The following is a 21,929-nucleotide window of genomic DNA, read 5'->3' on the forward strand; positions in this document are numbered from 1 at the left end:
GCTACACATCATAAAATAAAAATTACGGATACGAGATTTTATAAAAAAATGAAACAAAAAGAATTTATAACAAAAATATGACTAAAAACAAAAGTAAAACTATGCATTAATAGCAAAATAAAAATTATACCATACCACAATATAAAACCAACATGTACCCATTTACTTACTGATTACATACACACACACACACTTATACACATGCGTGTGCGCATGTGTGTAAGTGCTAATATTAACTTGAATTGAAGTTGGCATGAGATAATGTTAAAATGAAAAAGACATCAGCATTTAAGTATTCACTGTGAAACTGTAACTGCTCATACTGTATTATTTGTGACAGATATTTTAACTAGTAAAACGTAACTGAGTGGCAACATTCGTGCTATTAACCTTATCCAACTCTATTAATTTTTTCTGCTTTCAAAATTAATATTACATAGTTAAAAAGGAAATACTGTAAAAAAAATTTGATTTTATAAGCATAATAAAACAGCAACACCATAGCACTCTGATATACAATATAACTTTTCAGGGGAATTAATATAAATAAAACTAAAACAATATTTTAATGAGATGTGTAACAAATTTATAAAAGCTCATTAATTTTACTGACAAACATCACACATACAATTCTGTTTGTAAGTCTTTTTTAAATTAAAATAAAATCAAAGTAATAATTAAAACTTACTTTAAGCGTATCCATTGGCTTTTTACGTTTACTTGGTTCTGAAACATCAGCATGTTTTATAAATTGCTGCACCGCTTTTTTCAAACTATTTGCTCTGGATAAATTTTTTCCTTCAGGCTTTACATAAATAAACAAAAGATATTTTAAAAAACAGCCAATTCTATAAAACATAAAATAAGAATAACAATTAAATAAGACTTTAATGCAATTTTAGTTTATTAAAAAATTTCTGTAACCAACTTTTTAGTTATAAATTTTAATATTTACACTAGTAGTTGCTTCTTCTAAGTGATTAATCACATAGATTCCAGAAAATTGGAAATATGGTTTAATGCTTTTTTCTACCCATTTAAAGCAAAGTAATAATAAGGAATAAACAAAATACATATCGTATAGAAATTCATAACATTATACTTAAAATAATTTTTGGGCACAATAATACATTAATTCACTGCAAAAACTACACAATATAGTAAATCCATGTTACTGTAATAGCTTTAATAACTCACACAAAAAGATTTACTCATTTTAACGGTAATTCTTCCTTTATGTTTCTGAAATGCTGGAACTTATAAATACAACAGAATTTCAGATCCAATCTATAGTTACTTATATTCTGTTTTATTCGACTCAGTGACATAACAAATAACAAGTAGTGAATAAACAATGAGCTATTCTTCAGTTTCAGTTATGAAGGATTATTTATCATAAATACAAATTTCCTAGCAAAAGAAAAACAAACCAACATACTTGGCATTTATAGACCTAGAAAAGGCATTCGATAACATAGATTGGAATAAAATGTTCAGCATTTAAAAAAAATTAGGGTTCAAATACAGAGATAGAAGAACGATTACTAGCATTTACAGGAACCAAACAGCAACAGTAATAATTGAAGAACATAAGAAAGAAGCCGTAAGAAAGGGAGTCAAACAAGGATGTTCCCTATCCCCGTTAGTTTTTAATCTTTACATGGAACTAGCAGTTAATGATGTTAAAGTACAATTTAGATTCAGAGTAACAGTACAAGGTGAAAAGTTAAAGATGCTATGATTTGCTGATGATATAGTAATTCTAGCCGAGAGTAAAAAGGATTTAGAAGAAACAATGAATGGCATGAATGAAGTCCTACACAAGAAATATCACATGAAAATAAACAACAACAAAATGAAAGTAATGAAATGCAGTAGAAATAACAAAGATGGACCACTGAATGTTAAAATAGGAGAAGAAAAGATTATGGAGGTAGAGGAATTTTGTAATTTGGGAAGTAGAATTACTAAAGATGGACGAAGCAGGAGCGATATAAAATGCCGAATAGCACAGGCGAAATGTGCCTTCAGTCAGAAATACAATTTGTTTACATCAAAAATTAATTTAAACGTCGGGAAAAGATTTTTGAAAGTATATGTTTGGAGCGTCGCTTTATATGGAAGTGAAACTTGGACGGTCGGAGTATCTGAGAAGAAAAGATTAGAATGTTTTGAAATGCGGTGCTAGAGGAGAATGTTAAAAATCAAACGGGTGGATAAAATGACAAATAAAGAGGTGTTGCAGCAAATCGATGAAGAAAGAAGCTGGAAAAATATAATTAAAAGAAGAGAGACTTATAGGCCACATATTATGGCATCCTGGAATAGTCAGTCGCTTTAATATTGGAGAGACAGGTAGAAGTAAAAAATTGTGCAGGCAGGCAACGTCTGGAATATGTAAAACAGATTGTTAGGGATGTAGGATGTAGGTGGTATACCGAAATGAAACGACTAGCACTAGATAGGGAATCTTGGAGAGCAGCATCAAACCAGTCAAATGACTGAAGACAAAAAAAAGGGCAAAAGCATTTATTTATTCATGTTTCATTTAGTGATTGTCAAACAGAGACAGACTACCTATCATTAAGATTATATGAAAACATAAGTTGCTAATGAAGTTACTGAAACATGATATGTATTATTATTACTCAGAAATTTTGAAAGAAACAACTGTTCAGTACAGAATATTTGAACTGGCACTGGTTTATAATTAATTAGACAGTAGTAATTGATAAAGACGTTGATATAATCACAAAGAAATAAAAATTAAAGACAGGAATGCAATTCATAAATATTATATACCTAGCAGTCAGTAGTGAGTTTTCACAGCAGAGTGCACTGATCTATTTAATAACAAAATCTTCCCCTTATAGAACATCAATCAAATGACTAACTGCCTTGGAAATTATATCAAGCATCAAGTTTTCACCCGTCATCACCAATAAGTTATTAGTTTTGTCTATTTAATTTCACTATCATTATTTCCTTGCTCTAAAGTAATGCATCATGACAGAATCTAAGTAATTATCTTTTTAACATTCCAAAAATTTACTCCTAGTGATTTTGTATTCATAATCATCCTTTCATTCCCTTGCGCTGTATAAATTTAAAACTTAAAAAATTGGAAAATAATTTTTTTTGTAATTATCTGTGGGCTGTAGCTCTCAGAGTTTTCACTATTAACAACTTAGCAGATAAAATAGATTAATTTGGATGAATAACAACTTTTCAACCGGTAAATAATAGGTAGTCTAAAAAGTATTGAGACTTTTGTGTAAAAGATAGCATTAGCATATTCTGGCAAAAGTAGATTAAGACCGGCATGTAAGCAGTCAAGACATCTCCAATGACCTAACCGTCCATCACCAATCAGTGTTAAACCATTTGGAGAAAGCTAGCTACAAAAAGAAGCTTGACATTTATGTGTCATGTGATCAGACTCAGAAAAATTTACTCCATCGAATTTCTATCTGCAAATCTTTACTGAAACGTAACAAAATCAAACCATTTCTGAAACGGTTGATCACGAGTGATGAGAAGTGTATAAACTATGACAAAAATGTGCGAAAAAGGTCATGATCAATGCAAGGAGAAGCTCCAAAGTCTGTGGCAAAACTACACTGATGTCTAGGAAGGTTATGCTATGCGTATGGTGAGGTTAAAAGAGCATCATGCGTCACGAGCTGCTGCTGCCAGACAGAATGAAAGACTCAGATCTGTATTGTTGACGGTTAGCATGATTACACCTAACAATTAAAAAAAAACTGCCTGAACTGGTCAACAAAAAGGGTGTCATATACTATAGTGACAACACCAAACTGCAAACATCTTTAACAACCCATCAGAAATTGAGAGAACCTGACTGGAAGGTTTTAATGTATCCACCACATAGCCCAGACCTGGCACTGCCAGGCTATCATTTATTTCAGTTTCTGCAGAACTCCCTAAATGGTGTTAGTACAAAAGAGGCCCGTGTAAACCACATGTTGCAATTTTTTGACCAAAAACCACAGAAGTTCTGTAGCGATGGATTAGTTAGTGGTGTTGCCAGAAAAAAGACAGATCAAACAAAATTGTGTATATGTAATCTCATAATATTATTTTCCAGTAGCAATAAATGCATTCTCAATTTTGGCCTATGAAGGCTCAATACTTTCCAGACAATGTAATAAGTAAATTGGTCGTTATGCCCTTTATTTTATTATCAAACTAATTTGTTTTTACGTATATTACAATAATATAAATTGATTTTTTTATAGACAATGATATTAAATTTACTAAAATAAGGTCTAGTTTATTTGTTTATACTTTTTTATATTAGTAATTTATATAGCAGTGAGACTGATGAGGTTTGTACTGTGATAAAAATTCTGGAGATCATAAGAAAGCTGTAATTAAAATTTTCTAATGATTACTTCTGTAGTTTTTGCACTTATTGGGAACAAATGATAAAGACATCTCTTAATGTAGTATTGAGATTATTATGCTGAATTCAACTTTTAATCCACTTTATTTCTTGCTTTCATTTATTTTTTATCAGCTAATAAAATTTGATGTTGCATTTTCACAAAATTAGCAAATGTGAAATCACTTTCTACTCTGCGCATATTTACTGCTTTGTATATTTCTGAATATAAATGATATTTTTAACATCCTTGTTTCCAAAAAGAAAAAAGAAAAATTGAGAATTATTCACTGCTGAATATTTTTCTTACTCCTTCTGAAGTTCTTTCTGACTAAGAGAGCGAAAATGAAGATAATGATAGCACTGCCAAATTGTCTAAACTTACATCTCTTAATTTCTTGGTCAAAAATAGTTATCAAGTCGGCAAATGAAAAGCAGCAATTTATAAACATTGCAAAATATCATTTAGAGGATTCAATATATGAAGAAACAATGGAAGCTTACAATAAATCAATAAAAGGAGATTACGACCAACAATTGTGTTGTGTTGAAAAAGTCTATTTAAAATACCCAAAATGTGAACAAGCAGTGGAAGATTAGTAATAAAACTGATAGAATGAATAAAAAGAGAGAAGTGGCAAAGTAAATTAACCAGAGGAATATGAAAATTGAAAAACTTAAATTAATAGATATTAGAGAAAATAATTAATAGAAATTACAAACTACTTGTATATCAGAAACAAAGAACAATAATACAATAAAATCTCTAAATATTAACATATACAAAGTGAAAAATATAGTAAAAACTAAGAATTTGTAGAAAATTCATCTAACCAATGCTATACTTAATAATAAACAATACATCCGCATCACCAAAATATTTCAATCACCGCTGTTATTACAAATACAGAATTAAAATACATACAAAATAATACTGGATTAAACTTAATATAAAAAAATATTAATGCTATTAATAATGGTAGTAATAGAAGAATTGCAAATAAATTAATTAATATTTGTTTGTAATATCTGTTTTATGGACATAAGCATAAAATAGATAGAACTCAAGATTAAAAGAAGTAAAGAATGAAGCATACTGTAATACACAAAGTATTTATAAAAAAACAAGCCTAATCGTAAAATTTCATTCAAAACCGAATGTAATTATTCCTAAAAAATAATATCTATAACAAGAGCAGATAAACACAAAATAATACAAAGTGATTTTTTAGTCATGTTACCCAATTTTAAATGTAATTTAAGAAAGGGAAATTTAGGTGGAATAAAAAAAATGTATTTCTTACCTACAAAAGAGATTTAATAAAAAGCTATAACTTACATAACTGTTAAAGAATATGCTCAAAATACCCACCCCTTGCGGTTATACTCACACAGACTCTATTCAGCATATTACCAGAAACCTTTTTAAAAGTCGTACTGGAAATATTCGTGATTAAGTCTATAATATTGACTTTAGGTTCATCAATAGTGTGAGGATTGTTTTTGAAGGCCTCGGACTTAATATAGCCCCACAAAAAGTAGTCAGGAGATGTGAGGTCTGGACCTTGGAGTCCGTAAGCTCTTGCTTATTATTCGATCATCAAAGAACTCTTGCAGAAAAAACACGGTTTCTCGAGATGTGTAGCCACACTTGCTGAAACCAGCAATACCGTTCTTGAGGTTCCAGGAGGGACGCAAATTGGCACACAATATTCCTGTATATTTCACCATTTACTGTCTGTTCGAAGAACATGGGTCCGACTATACGATGACAAGATATCGCACACCACACACCAATTTGTAAGATTTGTCTTGTAAAGCATTAGAATTTTCAATTTTCCAAATTCGACAGTTTTGACTGTTCACATAACCATCGAGAGGGATCCAAGCTTCATCACTAAAGAACACTGTGTTTAAAAATTTGATTCCGTTATAGTTTACGAGAGACCTAAACCGACGGCAATATGACAATCGCTTGTTTAAATCTGGAGGCTGAAGCTCTTGGACTAATCATACACAATACGGATACGATTTCAATTTTTTAGCGGCTTTCTGAACACTCAAATATGACAAACCGACTTGCGTGGAAAGTTTTCGTAAACTTTTCCGTGGAGAATCGAGCAATCTTGTTTTCACATTCACTAAAACGTCATCTGTCAAGCGAGTTGGTCCACCGCTACGTTTTCTGTCGCAAAAGTACCTGTCTCTCGAAATCGGTTTGCTAGCCTAGAAATTGGCATTTTTTCTGGCGGAGGAGAACACCAACAAATTTAATTTGAAATGAATGTTTTACACTCGCGTATGATTTCGTAGCAAAATATTGTTCAAGAATGAAAACTCGTTCTACGGTAAAAGACATTCTGTTCGTAACACGACCGGAAACGGCACAAAAGTTTACACAGCTCAAGGAGAATCAACTCACACTGCCGTATCTATACCGGTTGGGTAGCGCTACCAACTTCGTGTCACAAAACAAAATTTCCGTTTCTTAGAAAAAAATTAACAGACATTAGCAACTGGGTAACAGAACTAAAAAATCACTCTGTATATGGCAATAGATTTTATATAAGAAAGCCTAATTGAAATTTTAATTAATGATATCAGGACACTTATTGGCACATAAACATAAACAAAAATCAAACTTTGTAGATAACAGATTAATAATAAGTTTCAAATATCAAATCTTGAAAGTAACAAAATGAAAATTATTAACAATAGTATAATAACTGAACAAATAAAATTTGGAAATGACAGTAAGATAAAAGAAATAGTATAATAGACATAATTTAAGTCATATAAATTGCACGGTTATCATTTTTAACATAACTGTACAGGTAATTTTAATAAACTGTTTAAATTTATAACTGAAGAAGAGAAATAAAATTTATCAATTATTTAATAAATCAATCTATGCAGACGGCAAATGCATTTATATAAAAAAAAATCTTCAGAAAACAAAAAGTATTTTATTAATAGTTCACCCAAAATCTACTGATATTATGAACTTTAAATAAAATACATTTATAAAATAATTAATAAAGAAATTTAATGCAAACGACATACCTTGCCAGATTCTTCTTCTTCATTAAGATTTTGTAATAAAATAGTAAATTTTTCTTTTAATTTTTGGCATCTATAACCGAATTCATGATCACCTTGGTTGAGACTAATTTCAGCTACTTGACTAGAAAAATCTTTAACTGTTTCACAAAGTGCTCTGAAAAGAAAAATTAATCATTACTTTATTACTATTATTTTATTCACTTTATCTTTACAAAAATGATATTTTATATATTTACATAACAAGTGTACACAAAAAAAATCAGAGTTTTAATTTGTTATAATTTGCTCTTTGGATGAAGGATACGTGTTGATTTAAAGCTAGCATAAAAGAGCAAAAATTTAGTTTTAGTTGCGGACATAGCTGTACATTGATTCCCTACCTTTCCACTTGATAGCGCTACTAACAAACATGGCTACTCCTGAAAAGACAGCCTTCTTCTCTTTTACTATTTCCTAAATGTGAATCTATATTTACAGTTCAACATGTGTTCTGTAGAAAATTTCATTGCATTCCTCCGAGTGATATTTGTTGCTAGCAAAATCGGTTTGAAACGACTGGATGTCTGTGTATAGAGAAGAGTATGAGACAACCAAGGGTGTCTGAAGAAAATGTTGAACATGTCAGGGTGCCTTTCTTGCATAGATCTAAAGAATTTGTTAAGAAGGCCAGCCCCAAAATAGTAATACTGGTGATGATAGTGTGGAATGTTTTAATACATATGCATTCAAGTGTTTATAGCTGTTGCAGGATTTGAAGCCTTGAAGCCTACCGACTATGCTGTGCATTTTAATCAAAACGTTGCAGCACGAAGACCAAAACTTTTCTTGCGATATCCCAACAGCAAATTTAGAGGCCATTCTTTTTCACTGAAGCATGCATAACAGAAGTTGCTTATTTAAATATGCTGTGTACATGCTCTTTCCTAAACTGCAAGATGAACAAGAGAATTCCATTTGGCAACAAGATGGTGCGCCTCCTCACTGGCCTAACTCTGCATGGGATCGATTGAATGATGTTTTCCTCTACCATTGGATCAGTTGGTATGGATCTGATGACAAAGCTTGTTTTCAGCGGCTTCCAGGGTCATCCAATTTGACACTGTGATTTTTTCATTTGGGATTTTATAAAGGATCTTCTGTATTTGCCTCCACTTCCTTAATGATCTACCTTAATGATCTAACTTTTCTACAAGTTAGATGTGTACTACATGACAAAAGGTGTTCACATAAAACATTTATGAGAGAAAAACTGTAAGTTACTGTTAATTTTATTTGTGATTCATTACTGTAAGTCAAAGTTAACTGATATTAAATAGTTTTAAAACCCTAATATTCTTTTTTTGTACAGCCCTATATATGTATGTATTTATATTTATGTATGTATGTATATATACCTTTATATTAATTTTTTGATCAGCATTTTTTATTGTATGGTGCATATATATATATATCTTACAAAAATTACAAAATATCACACCACAATATTACATATTAAAGTGTTTATATAATCACAAGAAGCATACATGCAAACTGCCATGTTATCCGGTCAAAATCTAGGCCTGAACAGTCAGACTCAGTTCAGCCGTAGACTTAGACAAGAAAATGTGGCAATTTGCATGCATGCTTCTTGTAAATGTACACCTTAATGTGTAATATTGTGGTGTGATTTTATGTTTTTTATATGTAACATTAATGAAACGTAATTGCGGATATTTTTATTCCCCGATGATGCCGGTAAGATTTATGGATGAATTTCTTTAAATATTTCATTTATTAAAATCAAGTGAACTGTTCTTAAGATAACTTTTTAATAACTATTTTACTGCATTATAATTTTTCTTAAGAAGTGACAATGTCTTTATATATATGTATGTGTGTGTGTGTGTGTGGGCATGCGTGTGTGTGTGTGTGTGTGTGTGTGTGTGTGTGTGTGTGTGTGTGTGTGTGTGTGTGTGTGTGTATGCATGCCTTATGCATATTATTTTTTTCTAATAGCGTTTTCGAGGTTCTTTCATCATTAGTTAAACTTTTTCTTCCAAATCACACATTAAATTCAACCCATTAAAATTATAGCATAAAAATATATAGTCATAAATGTTAAAAAACTATTGTACTCTTAGTACAGTACTAAATGTGTGCTAATATGCATGAATACTATAGTACAGTACTGTATGTGTGACGCCACATAATAAAAAAATGTTAATTTTTTAATTTTACATTTTTTAATATTTATGACTACATATTTTTATATGTTATAATTTTAATGAGCTGAATTTAATGTGTGATTTGGAAGAAAAAGTTTAACTGATGATGAGGAAGAAAAAAATAATAAGCATAAGATAAGAAGCATTATCGAATTCTGTACTTTTGATGGTAAACGGGTTTTATGCTTTTGTCTTATATAATATAATATAATACAGAGAGGAGTATAATATTATTAGTCTTATATAATATTAGTACAGAGAGGAATATGGACAAGTATAATAACAAAAGAATTGTTTTTGCTAAGTTAAATATATGATACACTTCAAAATTTATCTTGATTTATGTCTATTTACCGTTTGTAAAGAATTATGTATGAAACTTCATAAATTAAATTATTTTTAACAGACACAGCAATTACACAATTAAAATCTTACCAAATGTCTATCATTTCTTCAAATGAAATTTTACCATTAGGTGGCCACTTCCTATGATGAAAAATAAATATTTGATACTTACTTGTTCAGGATGCACTTTACAAAAAAAATTTAACATATACCTTTTTGGTAAAACAATTTTATAATGTATACTTTTAGAACAAATGTTATCAAAAAAAAAAAAAAATTATGCAATGAAAACAATTAAAATATTTAATACTAACTTCGATGATTGTACAATAACAGAATAATCATCAGATTCCATAATTTTAATTAGATGAGACATTATATCATCAGTCAGATCATCAGCGTATTCATCTATTGGTGATGAAATCTTATCATCACCAGTTATACCACCGTCATCATCACATTCCTTATCACCAGGGGTATCGATCGTTGTAGGGCATTCATATGTCATTATACTCCACCTAAGGAAATAAAAATAATAATAATAACTACATTATTAAATGTTATTACTATAGTTTAATTGTTTTCATGGAAATTTGTGTAATTATGAGGAGTTACCCAGGAATAATTAGAATTTTTTTTTAATTTACTTTTTTTTTCAGAAGACCTTCAATCCCCTTCAAACAACTCTCCATTACAGCTGATACAATCGTGCAATCTTTTATTTCATTATTCAAAACATTTTTTAACTCTTTGCAAACACTGATATTTTATGGCTACAGGCGGAAGACATTTTCAAAAAAAAAGTTCAAGCAAAAACTATTCAAAATAACTTAAAACATGAACTCATGCATAAACACAGCACATACGTTGTGTTTTTGCTGAAATCTGCCACCAATCCGGTTAAGGAACAATGTTTAATTATCTCGCGAGAAAACGCTTACGTGAAAATGGCACAAGTCTCACTGAGCGCACTGGAATTTGCAAACTACGGGTGATAATTTTGGTTATGTTTTACAGTGAGTTCTTTTCATGTAAAAGACACTGAATGATAATAGTAACAGTAGTAATGTTGATGGGAATATAAAAACAGCAATTTTAAAGTAGTGCACCTAGGCAGGGAATAGTATAATATGGTTTTATAATAATAATAATAATATAAATATTTTTATTCTTTCCTTCTGAATTTTTGTCTCAAAAATTTTCTTTGAATTCAAACAAACCAAACCAAAAATGAAGTTTTGGAAGGAACAGTATGTAAACAAATTACTCAAAAATGAGTAAATACACAAAAAAATAATGCATGCGTCTTGTTACATACAAAAGTCATTGATCTCATCTGATAACTGAAGTAAAATGGTTCCCAGTCACGATCAGGAATTCTCGTCTCAAATGATTGAAAGAACATCTCCTGTATCTCTTGGAATTTATATGTAACTACGTGAAGACAAATAGCCGGTCACATTCAGAGACCCATATATGGGTTTCCACCCTCCAGTGTAAGTACAAGTAGCCCATATAGGGGTTTCTGCCCACGAAAGGTTAAATACATCTGTAACAACATCCTTGTATTTTTCTTCACATCATTCACATCAGCAAAATTCTTTCCTTACAAGTCCATATTCAATTGCAAAAAAAAAAATTGAGTGAGAGGTAATCAGATCGATAAGAGGAGCAGAGCAAGGGAAGGGAGTCATGCCATTATTTGTTAAAGACACTGAGAGAACTGCAAGAAGGTCCAACGTCATAGTGGAAAAACCAGAAATCGGGCCTTTTTGTCGCAAACTGTTACACAATCTTAAGAACCTCCAAGTAACAAACCCTGGCCAACAATCTAACCTGTTAGAATGAATTCTGAATTGCATCATTGCTATCACATAAAAAATAATTATCAATGTCTTTGTGTTTGACTTTACTTGATGAACCTTTTTTTGGAAAAGACAACATATTATAATCTTCCTCTGGCTTGACTTATTTTGTTTCGGATCATAACCATAGCACCATGATTCATCACCAATTATGATCTTGGAAAAGAGATTGGGGTTGTTTTGGAACTCTTCTATCAAAGCATGACATGCTTCCAAGCAACCCTCTTTTAGCTGAGCAGTCAGGAGTCAAGGCACAAACTTTGCAGCAACCCTTCTCATCCCCAAATCTTCTGATAAAATTTGCTGAACTGAGTTCCAAGTTACTCCAGACAACTTCTCAATTTCTTCAATGGTATATCATCAGTCTTCGAGCCCAGCTGCACAAATTTTTTTGAGATTTTCATCCATTCTGGAAGTTGAAGGATGTGGGAATGAGGTTGGTCATCCATCAAGACATTTCAACTTTTATGAAACAAGAAACCCATTCATACACTTGAGTTTTTCCCATAGGAATATCCTGCTATGGTTTTCAATATCACAACAGTTTCTGCAGTGTTTTTACCGAGCAGGAAGCAAAACTTTGCACTTATGTGTTGTTCATTAAAGTTTGCCATGACAAAACAAGAAGTAGGTGAAACAGCTTTCACAAAAAAATACACTAAGGTCAGACATAACTTTCCCAAGTTACACCGCCTGACAGATTGACACAGAAAGTCACTTGATGCTCTCGAAGCAGAACTGTATCCTTGAAACTCCGCCCAGTGCAACTGATTCTGGTTATTTTTGGGTACCCCTCAAAATACATTTAATGTCATACATAAGCACTAAACTTAAAAAAATAAACAAATAATAACACTTTAAAGCAAATAAAAATCTACAATGACATTGGCTAAACTTCCAAGACATGTTTCTTTTTTCTTTTATAGTAAAATACTAACCTCTATTTAAATCTCTGCTTTACTTTCATCTCTTACATTTATATTTACATACCTGGAATATGATAACAAGTTTGGGTTCACCTAATCCTTAATAATTAACTTAATAGGTTCCAATTGAGACCCAAGCTCCAAAATTTAATGGTAAGAATACCTTAACATATAAATATTTCAACCAAGTTAGCACAAAAAATACTAATTATGGAAGTAGTTGAAAATGTCAACTAATTGAATCCATTTTTGAATCCATGTCATTTTTTCCAAAAATGACACATTAGCAGAAAAGATGAACACAAAATCTTCATCTACTTAAGAGCTCAATACTTATATAAGTAAATTTTTTATTAAGTCCAGAATGGATACTACCTGACCTCAACTCAAACCTTTGTATCAATCTCTAATGTATAGAGGGCATCATGCCAAACCTCAAGATTATTGGTTAGGTCAGTACAGAATACAAAGTTATAAACCCAAACAGACACCAAAATGCATACGCACATATAAGCGCGTGCATGTGTGTGTGTGTATGTGTATGTGAGCACACACACACACACAAACACAATTACAGAAATTAAATCACATACAACACAACACATTATCCTATTACTCAATAATCAAATCAATCTCTTCAGAATTCAAGATAAAAACAAAAAAGTCACTAAATTTCCCTTTGAAATGGTAAACAAATACAAGTTCTGTCTGGAAAGTAATAACATAAAGTCTACAAGTATGAAAAAAATCATTTATTTACATAATAATAAGAGTAATAATACCTGTTCATTAAAATTCTTCAAAATATTGTCCTCCTGCAACGTACAGTCACTTCACAATAAAAGTATGATATTACTTTCCGGACAGACCTTGTAAATTGTTATTCGTTTTCAGTGTAGTCATGATAAAACAAATTTTAGAACCTTATAAAAATGCAAAAATCTTAAAGAGAATATTATTCTCTTTTTCAAACATAAAGAGAATAAATGTCATTCATTTCCTTTTGATCTTGCATAATTCATTGATCTTATATAAATCTTTTCAACAGTAGAAACACAACAGTATTTGTGATAACTGCTCCTCCACAATGTAATGCTATATTCCAAGTTTGTGTGAATCAATACAAAATAAACTCGCCTTAATATTATAAAGACAGATCTCAATCTTGATAATAAATACAAAGGCACTTCTATAATATTCATCTGCTTTTTTTATAACTATATTTTCATCGAACACTAACCCACTTTTTTTAAGACAATTAATTTAGTTCAAGCCTTGTAGATTGAAATATGAACAGAATATAGAATAATATTATGCTTATTCTATAAAGTTTTTTTCAAGATTTAATGAATATGTAATAACATTCATAAAAACGAAACAGAGAGATTGAAAGTAGGACATGTTAAATTTATCTTACATTAAAAAACGTAGTGATGGTGGAATCTTGACTTGTTACCTATTCATTCAGCACTTATATTTTTCAAACACTGTATAAAATATTAAACATAAAAAAAATATATACTACATGTGATAAAAAAGTAATGATAATACTTTAATTCTTCACACTATGTCTTTTGACTGAATTCATCTTTTTCCAATGATACTGCAGGCAGCATTGCAAAGGATTTGCATTAAATTTTGTGTTAGAAATGGAGTAAAGACAGTGAAGCGGTAAAAACATTAGAGTAGGCTTTTGACAAAGATTTTATGATGACAGCAAGGGTTTATAAGTGGTACAAACCATTATGAAACACCCATTGTGCTGAAGGAGAGCAAATAGATTAGACATCCTAACTCATAAAAAAATGATGAAAATGTCAACAAAATAAAGGATACTGCGATCAATAATCATTGAATCGCTATTAAAGAAGTTGCTGAAGATGTGGGGATCTTACGACTCGTATGAAACAATTTTGACTGATTTTTGGGAATGAAACAAGTCGGGGCAAAATTTTTCCCAAAACTATTGTTTTTTCTACAAAAGTAGCATTCATTGCAGTACAACTGTAAGTTGACATCGCTGATGGCACAGTATTACTCAAAATTGTCACAACAAGTGACGTGAAATGTCGATGTATGGCTGCCTGGTTATTATACTGAAACTAAGATCTAATCGTGCCAATGGACGCTTCTTGAAGAAGAACCAACACAAAGTTCGACAGAATGGTAAGGTTATCTATCTTTAATTATTTTTTTTTTTACAATAACATATTCAATATGTATTCTAACTGCAAGGCTGTACAGTAAACAAACAATACTACTCAGTAGTTTTATATCATTTGTGAGGCAATTCTGAAAAACAATTCTTGGATTTTTATCATGATAAGCTCCAGCTCTCACTTCACAATTAATTCAAGATTATTTAGAAAAAAATAACACCATACTGATACCTCAGCCCTTCATATTCTCCAGACACGGGATCATGTAATATTCCCTTGTTCCTATTGATTAAGAGAGTATTAAAAAACAACAATTTGTAATGATAGATGAAATAAAAAAAATATTGCTAAATGAACTTAAGACTATACAAGAAAGTTCTTTCCACAAATGTTTTAAAGATTGGAAGCAATACTGGGATAAGCGTGCTGCATTTCTGGGGAACTACTTTAAAGAGGAACATAGAAGAATAAATAAATTTGTTTAATAACTTAAAATTTTCGTAATTTTACAATCAGACCTTGTGTATGTGGGTGTGTGTGTGTATATATATATATATATATATCTTATATGTGTGTATATATATATATATATATATATATCTTATATATATAAAGATCTCGTGTCACGAAGTATGTTGGGGATAAACTCCGAAACTACTGAACTGATTTTGATCAAATTTCATAACTATCTGTAATTTGATCCAACTTAATAGATAAGATAGTTTTTATCTTAATTATTGACCTCAATATTTGTTATTGCAAATCAAATGTTTATTATATGACAATAGTGTGTATTTATTGGTTAGTTCTATGAATTCCTAATAAATGGTGGTGTGAGTTAATTCATCGATACAACTCTCTAACATTGTTTGACATCTAGGTTGCGTAGACATCCGGTAGATGGCGTTGTTTCGATTTCTAGATAATACACTCTATTCCACGTCATATCTGTTTATGTTCACGACATAACCGTACTATTTTAATTTTTCATGAATGATTTTTATAATTATACTGTGTATAATTTTTAACAGAAAAATAATAATAACATAAAACTTCATAGATAACTTTTTTTGTATATTAATCTTCATATCACCTCAAAAACGTGTAAGTATTTCTTGCTTGCTTTTTATTTTATTTTGATTTTTTAATCGGTTAATTAATTCATTCAATAATTTTGATCTAATTTATTTATTTAAATAATAATTATCAATTTTTTTTTAATTTCAGTATAATGCCGCGGAAAAAATCTAACCTTAACAATGCGTGTAGCAAAGATGCACGACGCATGTGTGTTAAGAGAGATCATGAATCGGAAGAACAAATTGGAGAAAGAAACGCGGCTCAACGAATCAGAACAGCAGAAATTCGTAGACAAGAATCTCGAGAACAGCGTGATGAACATCTGCGACAAAATATCTAAAAGCCGTGTTTGGGTTTTAATTTTTTAAGAAGTGCAACAATGACTACCAACACAGCCTCTGCCATTACTACTGTATATGTGACACGACTGGCTACACCAACCTCTGGGTTACTTAACTAAAAAACATAAAATAAAAAAACAATTGACTGTGTCGGGAAAGGCAAGCAAACATATTTAGTGAGCGAAGCCGCGACAGGGATGCTAGTATATATATACATATATTAATTACATAGTATTTAATACTGCCTTAAGTTTCTAATTTGTAAGATTTTACCTTAATAATACAATTTAAATACCTATCTAACATCTGCGTTCCAGCCATTTCATACTTTTCCAATAATTGTGGTAAATTTGCATCATCATCGCAAGATGATCCCCACCCTAGAACTCTTGCTAAATCATTTCCTGTGCCTAATGGAAGTGTGCCTACATAACATTGGTTCTGTAACATAAAAAGAGTAAATTATTACATAAAATTAACTTTTTTTCTTTTCTCTTATAAATTATTAGACAACTTGTTAAATGAGAAATTGCTATATTCCTAATGAAATAAAAAAATTTCTTTCTTATTTTGCAGTTCATATTATATTAATGTAAACATATATTCAAATGTTTATTTCTATAGAAAATATTTACTACAATTGAGAAAGTGCATGCCTACATCTGTGTAATAAAAAATATTGCCAGCCTCCATGGCGCAAGTGGTTGACTTTTCATCCGCAGGTCTCGAGTTCGAATCCCGATCAGGCATGGCATTTTCACACATTACAAAATTGCCATTCATCTCATCCTCTGAAGCAATACCTAATGGTGGTTTCTGAGGTTAATAAAACAAAAACTTTCCTGTGTGTATATACGTGTGAAAAAAATATTTAAAAATTAAAAATTGTATTGAAATACTGCAATATTGTAAACCTATATCCTCAATTATCTTTGTTCATAAATTCCAATTTTTTTTTTAACTTCACACTTTTCATGCATGTCCTGAAAATCTTAATAAAAGGTAAGCCTAAAATCTTAGGATCACCAAAATTAAAACATTTTAGAAAAAAGGAAATAGCCCATAGAGGTTTTATAATTTTAATTTTTACAGAGTATTAAGAGATTTTATATATATATATATTTTATAATAATGAAAAAATTCATGTTAATTTCAAATCCCTCAGTCATTAATCCTAAAATTGCAGATAAAAATAAACAACACTTCAACTGTTCACTGACTTTTCTCTCTAGCAATTTGTAAATATTTTTTCGCATGCTAATACTATATGAAAAGATATATTACACATACAAACAAATACATAGTGGCAGTTTCCCCTGCGTTCAGATTTAAATTCTTTAAACATTCTATAACAGTTTGAGAATTTTGGTGTAGTAGTCGGTAGTAAACAACTAATATAATTTCTATTGTTACTATTTAAGTTTTGTTTGGTTTACTTTTATATTTGTATTAAGATAAGAGACCACAGGAAGGACTGTGTAAAAGGCAACCTATAAGAATTCATAAGTGTCTGAAAAAGTCCTTGTTTTATTTGCCTAATACGAGATATGTTTTTTTAAGTAAGTACCACTTTGATATATGTCCACTGCTGCAGTGACATATATTTGATACATATAGTGACATATATTTGATAAATGTCCACTGCTGCAGTGACATATACTTGATATATATAGTGTCATATATTTGATAAATGTCTACTGCTGCAGCAACAGCTGCGCTGTGCTGTAAGCCTACTAGCTTACTACAGACGCCATTATGTGATAATCTTTGTTTACAGTTTCTTGTGTGTGATCTGCCGGGACGGTCTAGTGGTGAATGCATCTTCCCAAATCAGCTGATTTGGAAGTCAAGAGTTCCAGCGTTCAAGTCCTAGTAAAATCAGTTATTTTTACACGGATTTGGATAATAGATCATGGATACCGGTCTTCTTTGGTGGTTGGGTTTCAATTAACCACACATCTCAGGAATGGTCAAACTGAGACTGTACAAAACCACACACTTCATTTACACTCATACATATCATCCTCTGAAGTATTATCTGAACGGTAATTACCAAAGGCTTAACAGGAGTGTTATAAACTGTTGAAGTTTCTTGTGTGTGTTTAAAATGCCTTGTCAATATACAGTGCTGCCAACTGTGAAATATGTGATATGTGCTGTAATTCGTTTCTTAAATAAAAAGATATGACAGCAGCTGAAATTCACTGATAGATTGGTGAAGTATATGGAGAAAAAGCTATGTCTGATGGAATGATGAGAAAATGGGTTAGGGCATTTAAAGAGGGCCATAAAAATGTAAACAATGCGGCACAGAGTGTGCAACAATCTGTCATTACTGATGACCTGGTGCAGAGAGTTAATGGAAAAGTCTGAAAGAATAGACAGTTTATGATTTCATCTTTATGTAATGAACTTCCTTTAATTTCATGAAGTATTCTCAATGAAACTGCATCAGTATGTTTAAATTATTGGCAGTTGTGCTTACACTGAGTACCAAAACTGATGGTCGAGTTACACAAAAACGTTAGCCAGTATTTTGAATTTTCTCACGAGATAAGCAATGAAGGCGATCCGTTTGTAATCTGAAATATTACTGGTGACGAGACATGGATGTCTCACAATCAAAACAAGAGTCGTGGAACACTCATCATCTCCTAGAAAATGAAGTTCAAGCAAAAAATGTCAGCCCAGAAAATCATGTGCACAATGTTTTGGGATAAACAGGGCTGTTGCATATTGATTTTTGCCTCAGGGTGAAGCGATAAATGCTGAGATGTATTGCGATAACTTGACTAAACTGCCACCAAGCAATCAAAAATCAAAGGAGCAACATGCTCAGTATGAGATGAGAATCGTGCTACTTCACGACAATGCTCGGCCACACATGGTTCATTGCACTCAAGATCTCATCAAGTCTCTTCGGTGGAAACAAATTCTTCACTCACCATACAGTCTTGATCTGGCACCCAGTGACTACCATTTGTTCCAACATTTAAAACGGCAATTTGGCGGTCAGCGCCATGTGAACAATGATGATGTCAAGACAGCCATGGTAACCCTCTTAGGCAGCAGATTTAAATGAAGCTGGAATGTAGAAGCTGATCACAGTATACAAGTGCCTAAAAGTAGGCAAAAAGTATGTAAAATTGTAGATCAAGATCCATGCTTTGAGGTGAACATAGTTTTTTTCAAAAAAAATTTTCTTGTTATTTTTATATCAAAATAGTACTTACTAAAACATCCTTCATACAAGAATTAAAATTTTTACATTAAAATGAATGGCGTCAAATGCATCGTAATAAATCAGTAACTACGTAATGCAAAAGACAAAATTTTAAGAAAAATGAAAGTATGTACTATAATTGCGCCAATCACTGTGGTGGAATGATAGAATTTCTGCCTTTCATCCAGAGTTCCAAGTTTGAGTCCTGATCAGGCATGCAATTTTTTCACTCACTACAAAAACTTAATTTATCATTATCATCAATTGACAGCTGTTGTAAGGTGTCAACAGCCAGTATAATAAGAATATAAAGGAGTTAATTTCTGTTAGGCTTCCTCTCCTTTAAGTCAATTATAAACATTCAATGCATATATTCAATGTTCCAGGAGAACAAATTGTCGATATTACACATAACTATATAACTAAATTAACATAATAAAAGGGTTATTATATATATATATATATATATATATATAATTAGATTTGAAAACTGTAAATAATTTTATTAAAAGGGTTAAATTATTGCCAAAAAAGTCCAAAATCAATTTAAAACTGGTTATGACTAATCATCAATAAACAATTAGGTTAATAGCATATTATGAAATTTAAGCAAATTAAAATGTTTAATGATTAACAAACCTGCATATCAAGTTGGTCAATCGCTGATAAAACCCATCCAATAGATCCATCACCACTACATATTAAAATTCTGAATGGATCAAAATTACGAAACAGTCTTAAACTGAAAGAAAAAATAAATAATAATAATATACATTATATAAAAAATAGTCAAGATTATTTTTAAGATCATTGTATAGAGGGGATCCAAAAAAATGTACTCACTGTTTGCTTGTCTATATCTCGTGACAAATTTTTACTTGATGTGACAATTTTTGACACTGAGAGAGGATTATGGTACATATTTAAAATGATCGCCAGTAGCTTCTATACAATTCCCATAATGCCGAACTCCACACCAAACCACAGCTGTTAGTATATCTGGTATAATGGCAGCACATGACTCTACAATGCTACCATGCACTGATACACCATACCACACAGCAACCCCAGTAGATTCACTGCCCTGTTCACATGAGCGTGAGGATTTTCAGGAGCCCAGTAGACACAATTGTGGTGGTTCCCAGTGCCGTTAAGTTTGAATTGCACCTCATCAGTCCACACAAACTTCCCTGCAAATTCCTCATCCTCGCCAACCATATACTGAAACCATTCATAGTACTCCATCCTTCGATCTGAGTCGTCCTCATTCATCGCATGTAGCAGTCTTGGAATGTGCACTTTCCAGTTTGCACTATTCAGAATACGTCTTACACTTGACCAGCTCACCCCACTTTCGTGCACTCCCTGGTTCACCGATTTTTGCAGCGATTGGGTGAAATGTTGCAACACCACAGCACTGGACGCCGGACTTGTAGCTGTTCATGGTCAGCCGGATCTTTCCTTGTGCACATCTTTAACAGTTCTGTCGGCTTTGAATTCATCACGAATGCAGGTAATTGTTTGACGTGTTGGTGGCGGCGTTCCAAACTCTCTCTGCCACTGCTGCCGAACCTCGTGAATGTTCTTGTACTTCCAGTACCACTTCAGTACAGTGAACCTCAACCATTGTTGCTACTCGACTGTCTTCTGTTGCACTGGCTAATACGACTGGCTCGTTCCACCACCAACCACATGTGCATCCGCAGCATAAAAATTGCCAGCTCTGCCTATCATAACAAATTTAACACCTTACACTACACTACAAATTAGGTTAGTGAGTGTAAGTCTTTTTGTTTAGTTATTATTTAATTACAAATAGTGAGCACATTTTTTTTGGCCCCTTCCTTACTGCTTTTCAATTCATTTGCATGCATACTCGAGGGGCCTTAGTAGTGATTACTACATACATGAATATTTCTTATGACAGAAAAAAATATTTAAAAATTCTAACATTAATAAAAATTGATTATCTACTACTGTACCCGTTTGTAAAAATTAATGATTTGGTTGTTTATTTAAAATTAATTTAAATTATTTAAAGTAAATTAATAAATGACCTCTATAGGATTTTATACTACTATAAAATGTATAAAATTTATGAGATTAAATAAGTTAGATTTATAATTTATCCAATCCAGTCATTAATGTCAAATTTTAGTTGTCCGTTTATTACACTTTTATTATGTAGATTTCTTCAAGAACATTATTCTATTTATTTATTTTCTATTTATTCGTGTATTTTCGCGCGCGCGCGCACACACACACACACACCACACACACGCGCGCGCACGTTAATTCTTTCTTTAAGACAATTAAAT

General features: G+C 31.4%; 1 protein-coding gene across 1 annotated transcript in view; it reads right to left on the reverse strand.

The window, feature by feature from the left end:
* LOC142333319 (diacylglycerol kinase eta) overlaps positions 1 to 21,929 on the reverse strand; it is a 123,551-nt gene that overhangs the window by 85,218 nt on the left and 16,404 nt on the right. Inside the window, exons 7-11 of the mRNA XM_075380340.1 lie at positions 20,251 to 20,353; positions 16,684 to 16,829; positions 10,332 to 10,535; positions 7,469 to 7,622; positions 689 to 805 (exon numbers count right to left, since the gene is read on the reverse strand). Coding sequence (XP_075236455.1) covers positions 689 to 805; positions 7,469 to 7,622; positions 10,332 to 10,535; positions 16,684 to 16,829; positions 20,251 to 20,353 — 724 coding nt within the window. The remainder of the gene's footprint in view (positions 1 to 688; positions 806 to 7,468; positions 7,623 to 10,331; positions 10,536 to 16,683; positions 16,830 to 20,250; positions 20,354 to 21,929) is intronic.

This window comes from Lycorma delicatula, chromosome 12, assembly GCF_047948215.1.
Source record: "Lycorma delicatula isolate Av1 chromosome 12, ASM4794821v1, whole genome shotgun sequence".
Lineage (NCBI taxonomy): Eukaryota > Metazoa > Arthropoda > Insecta > Hemiptera > Fulgoridae > Lycorma > Lycorma delicatula.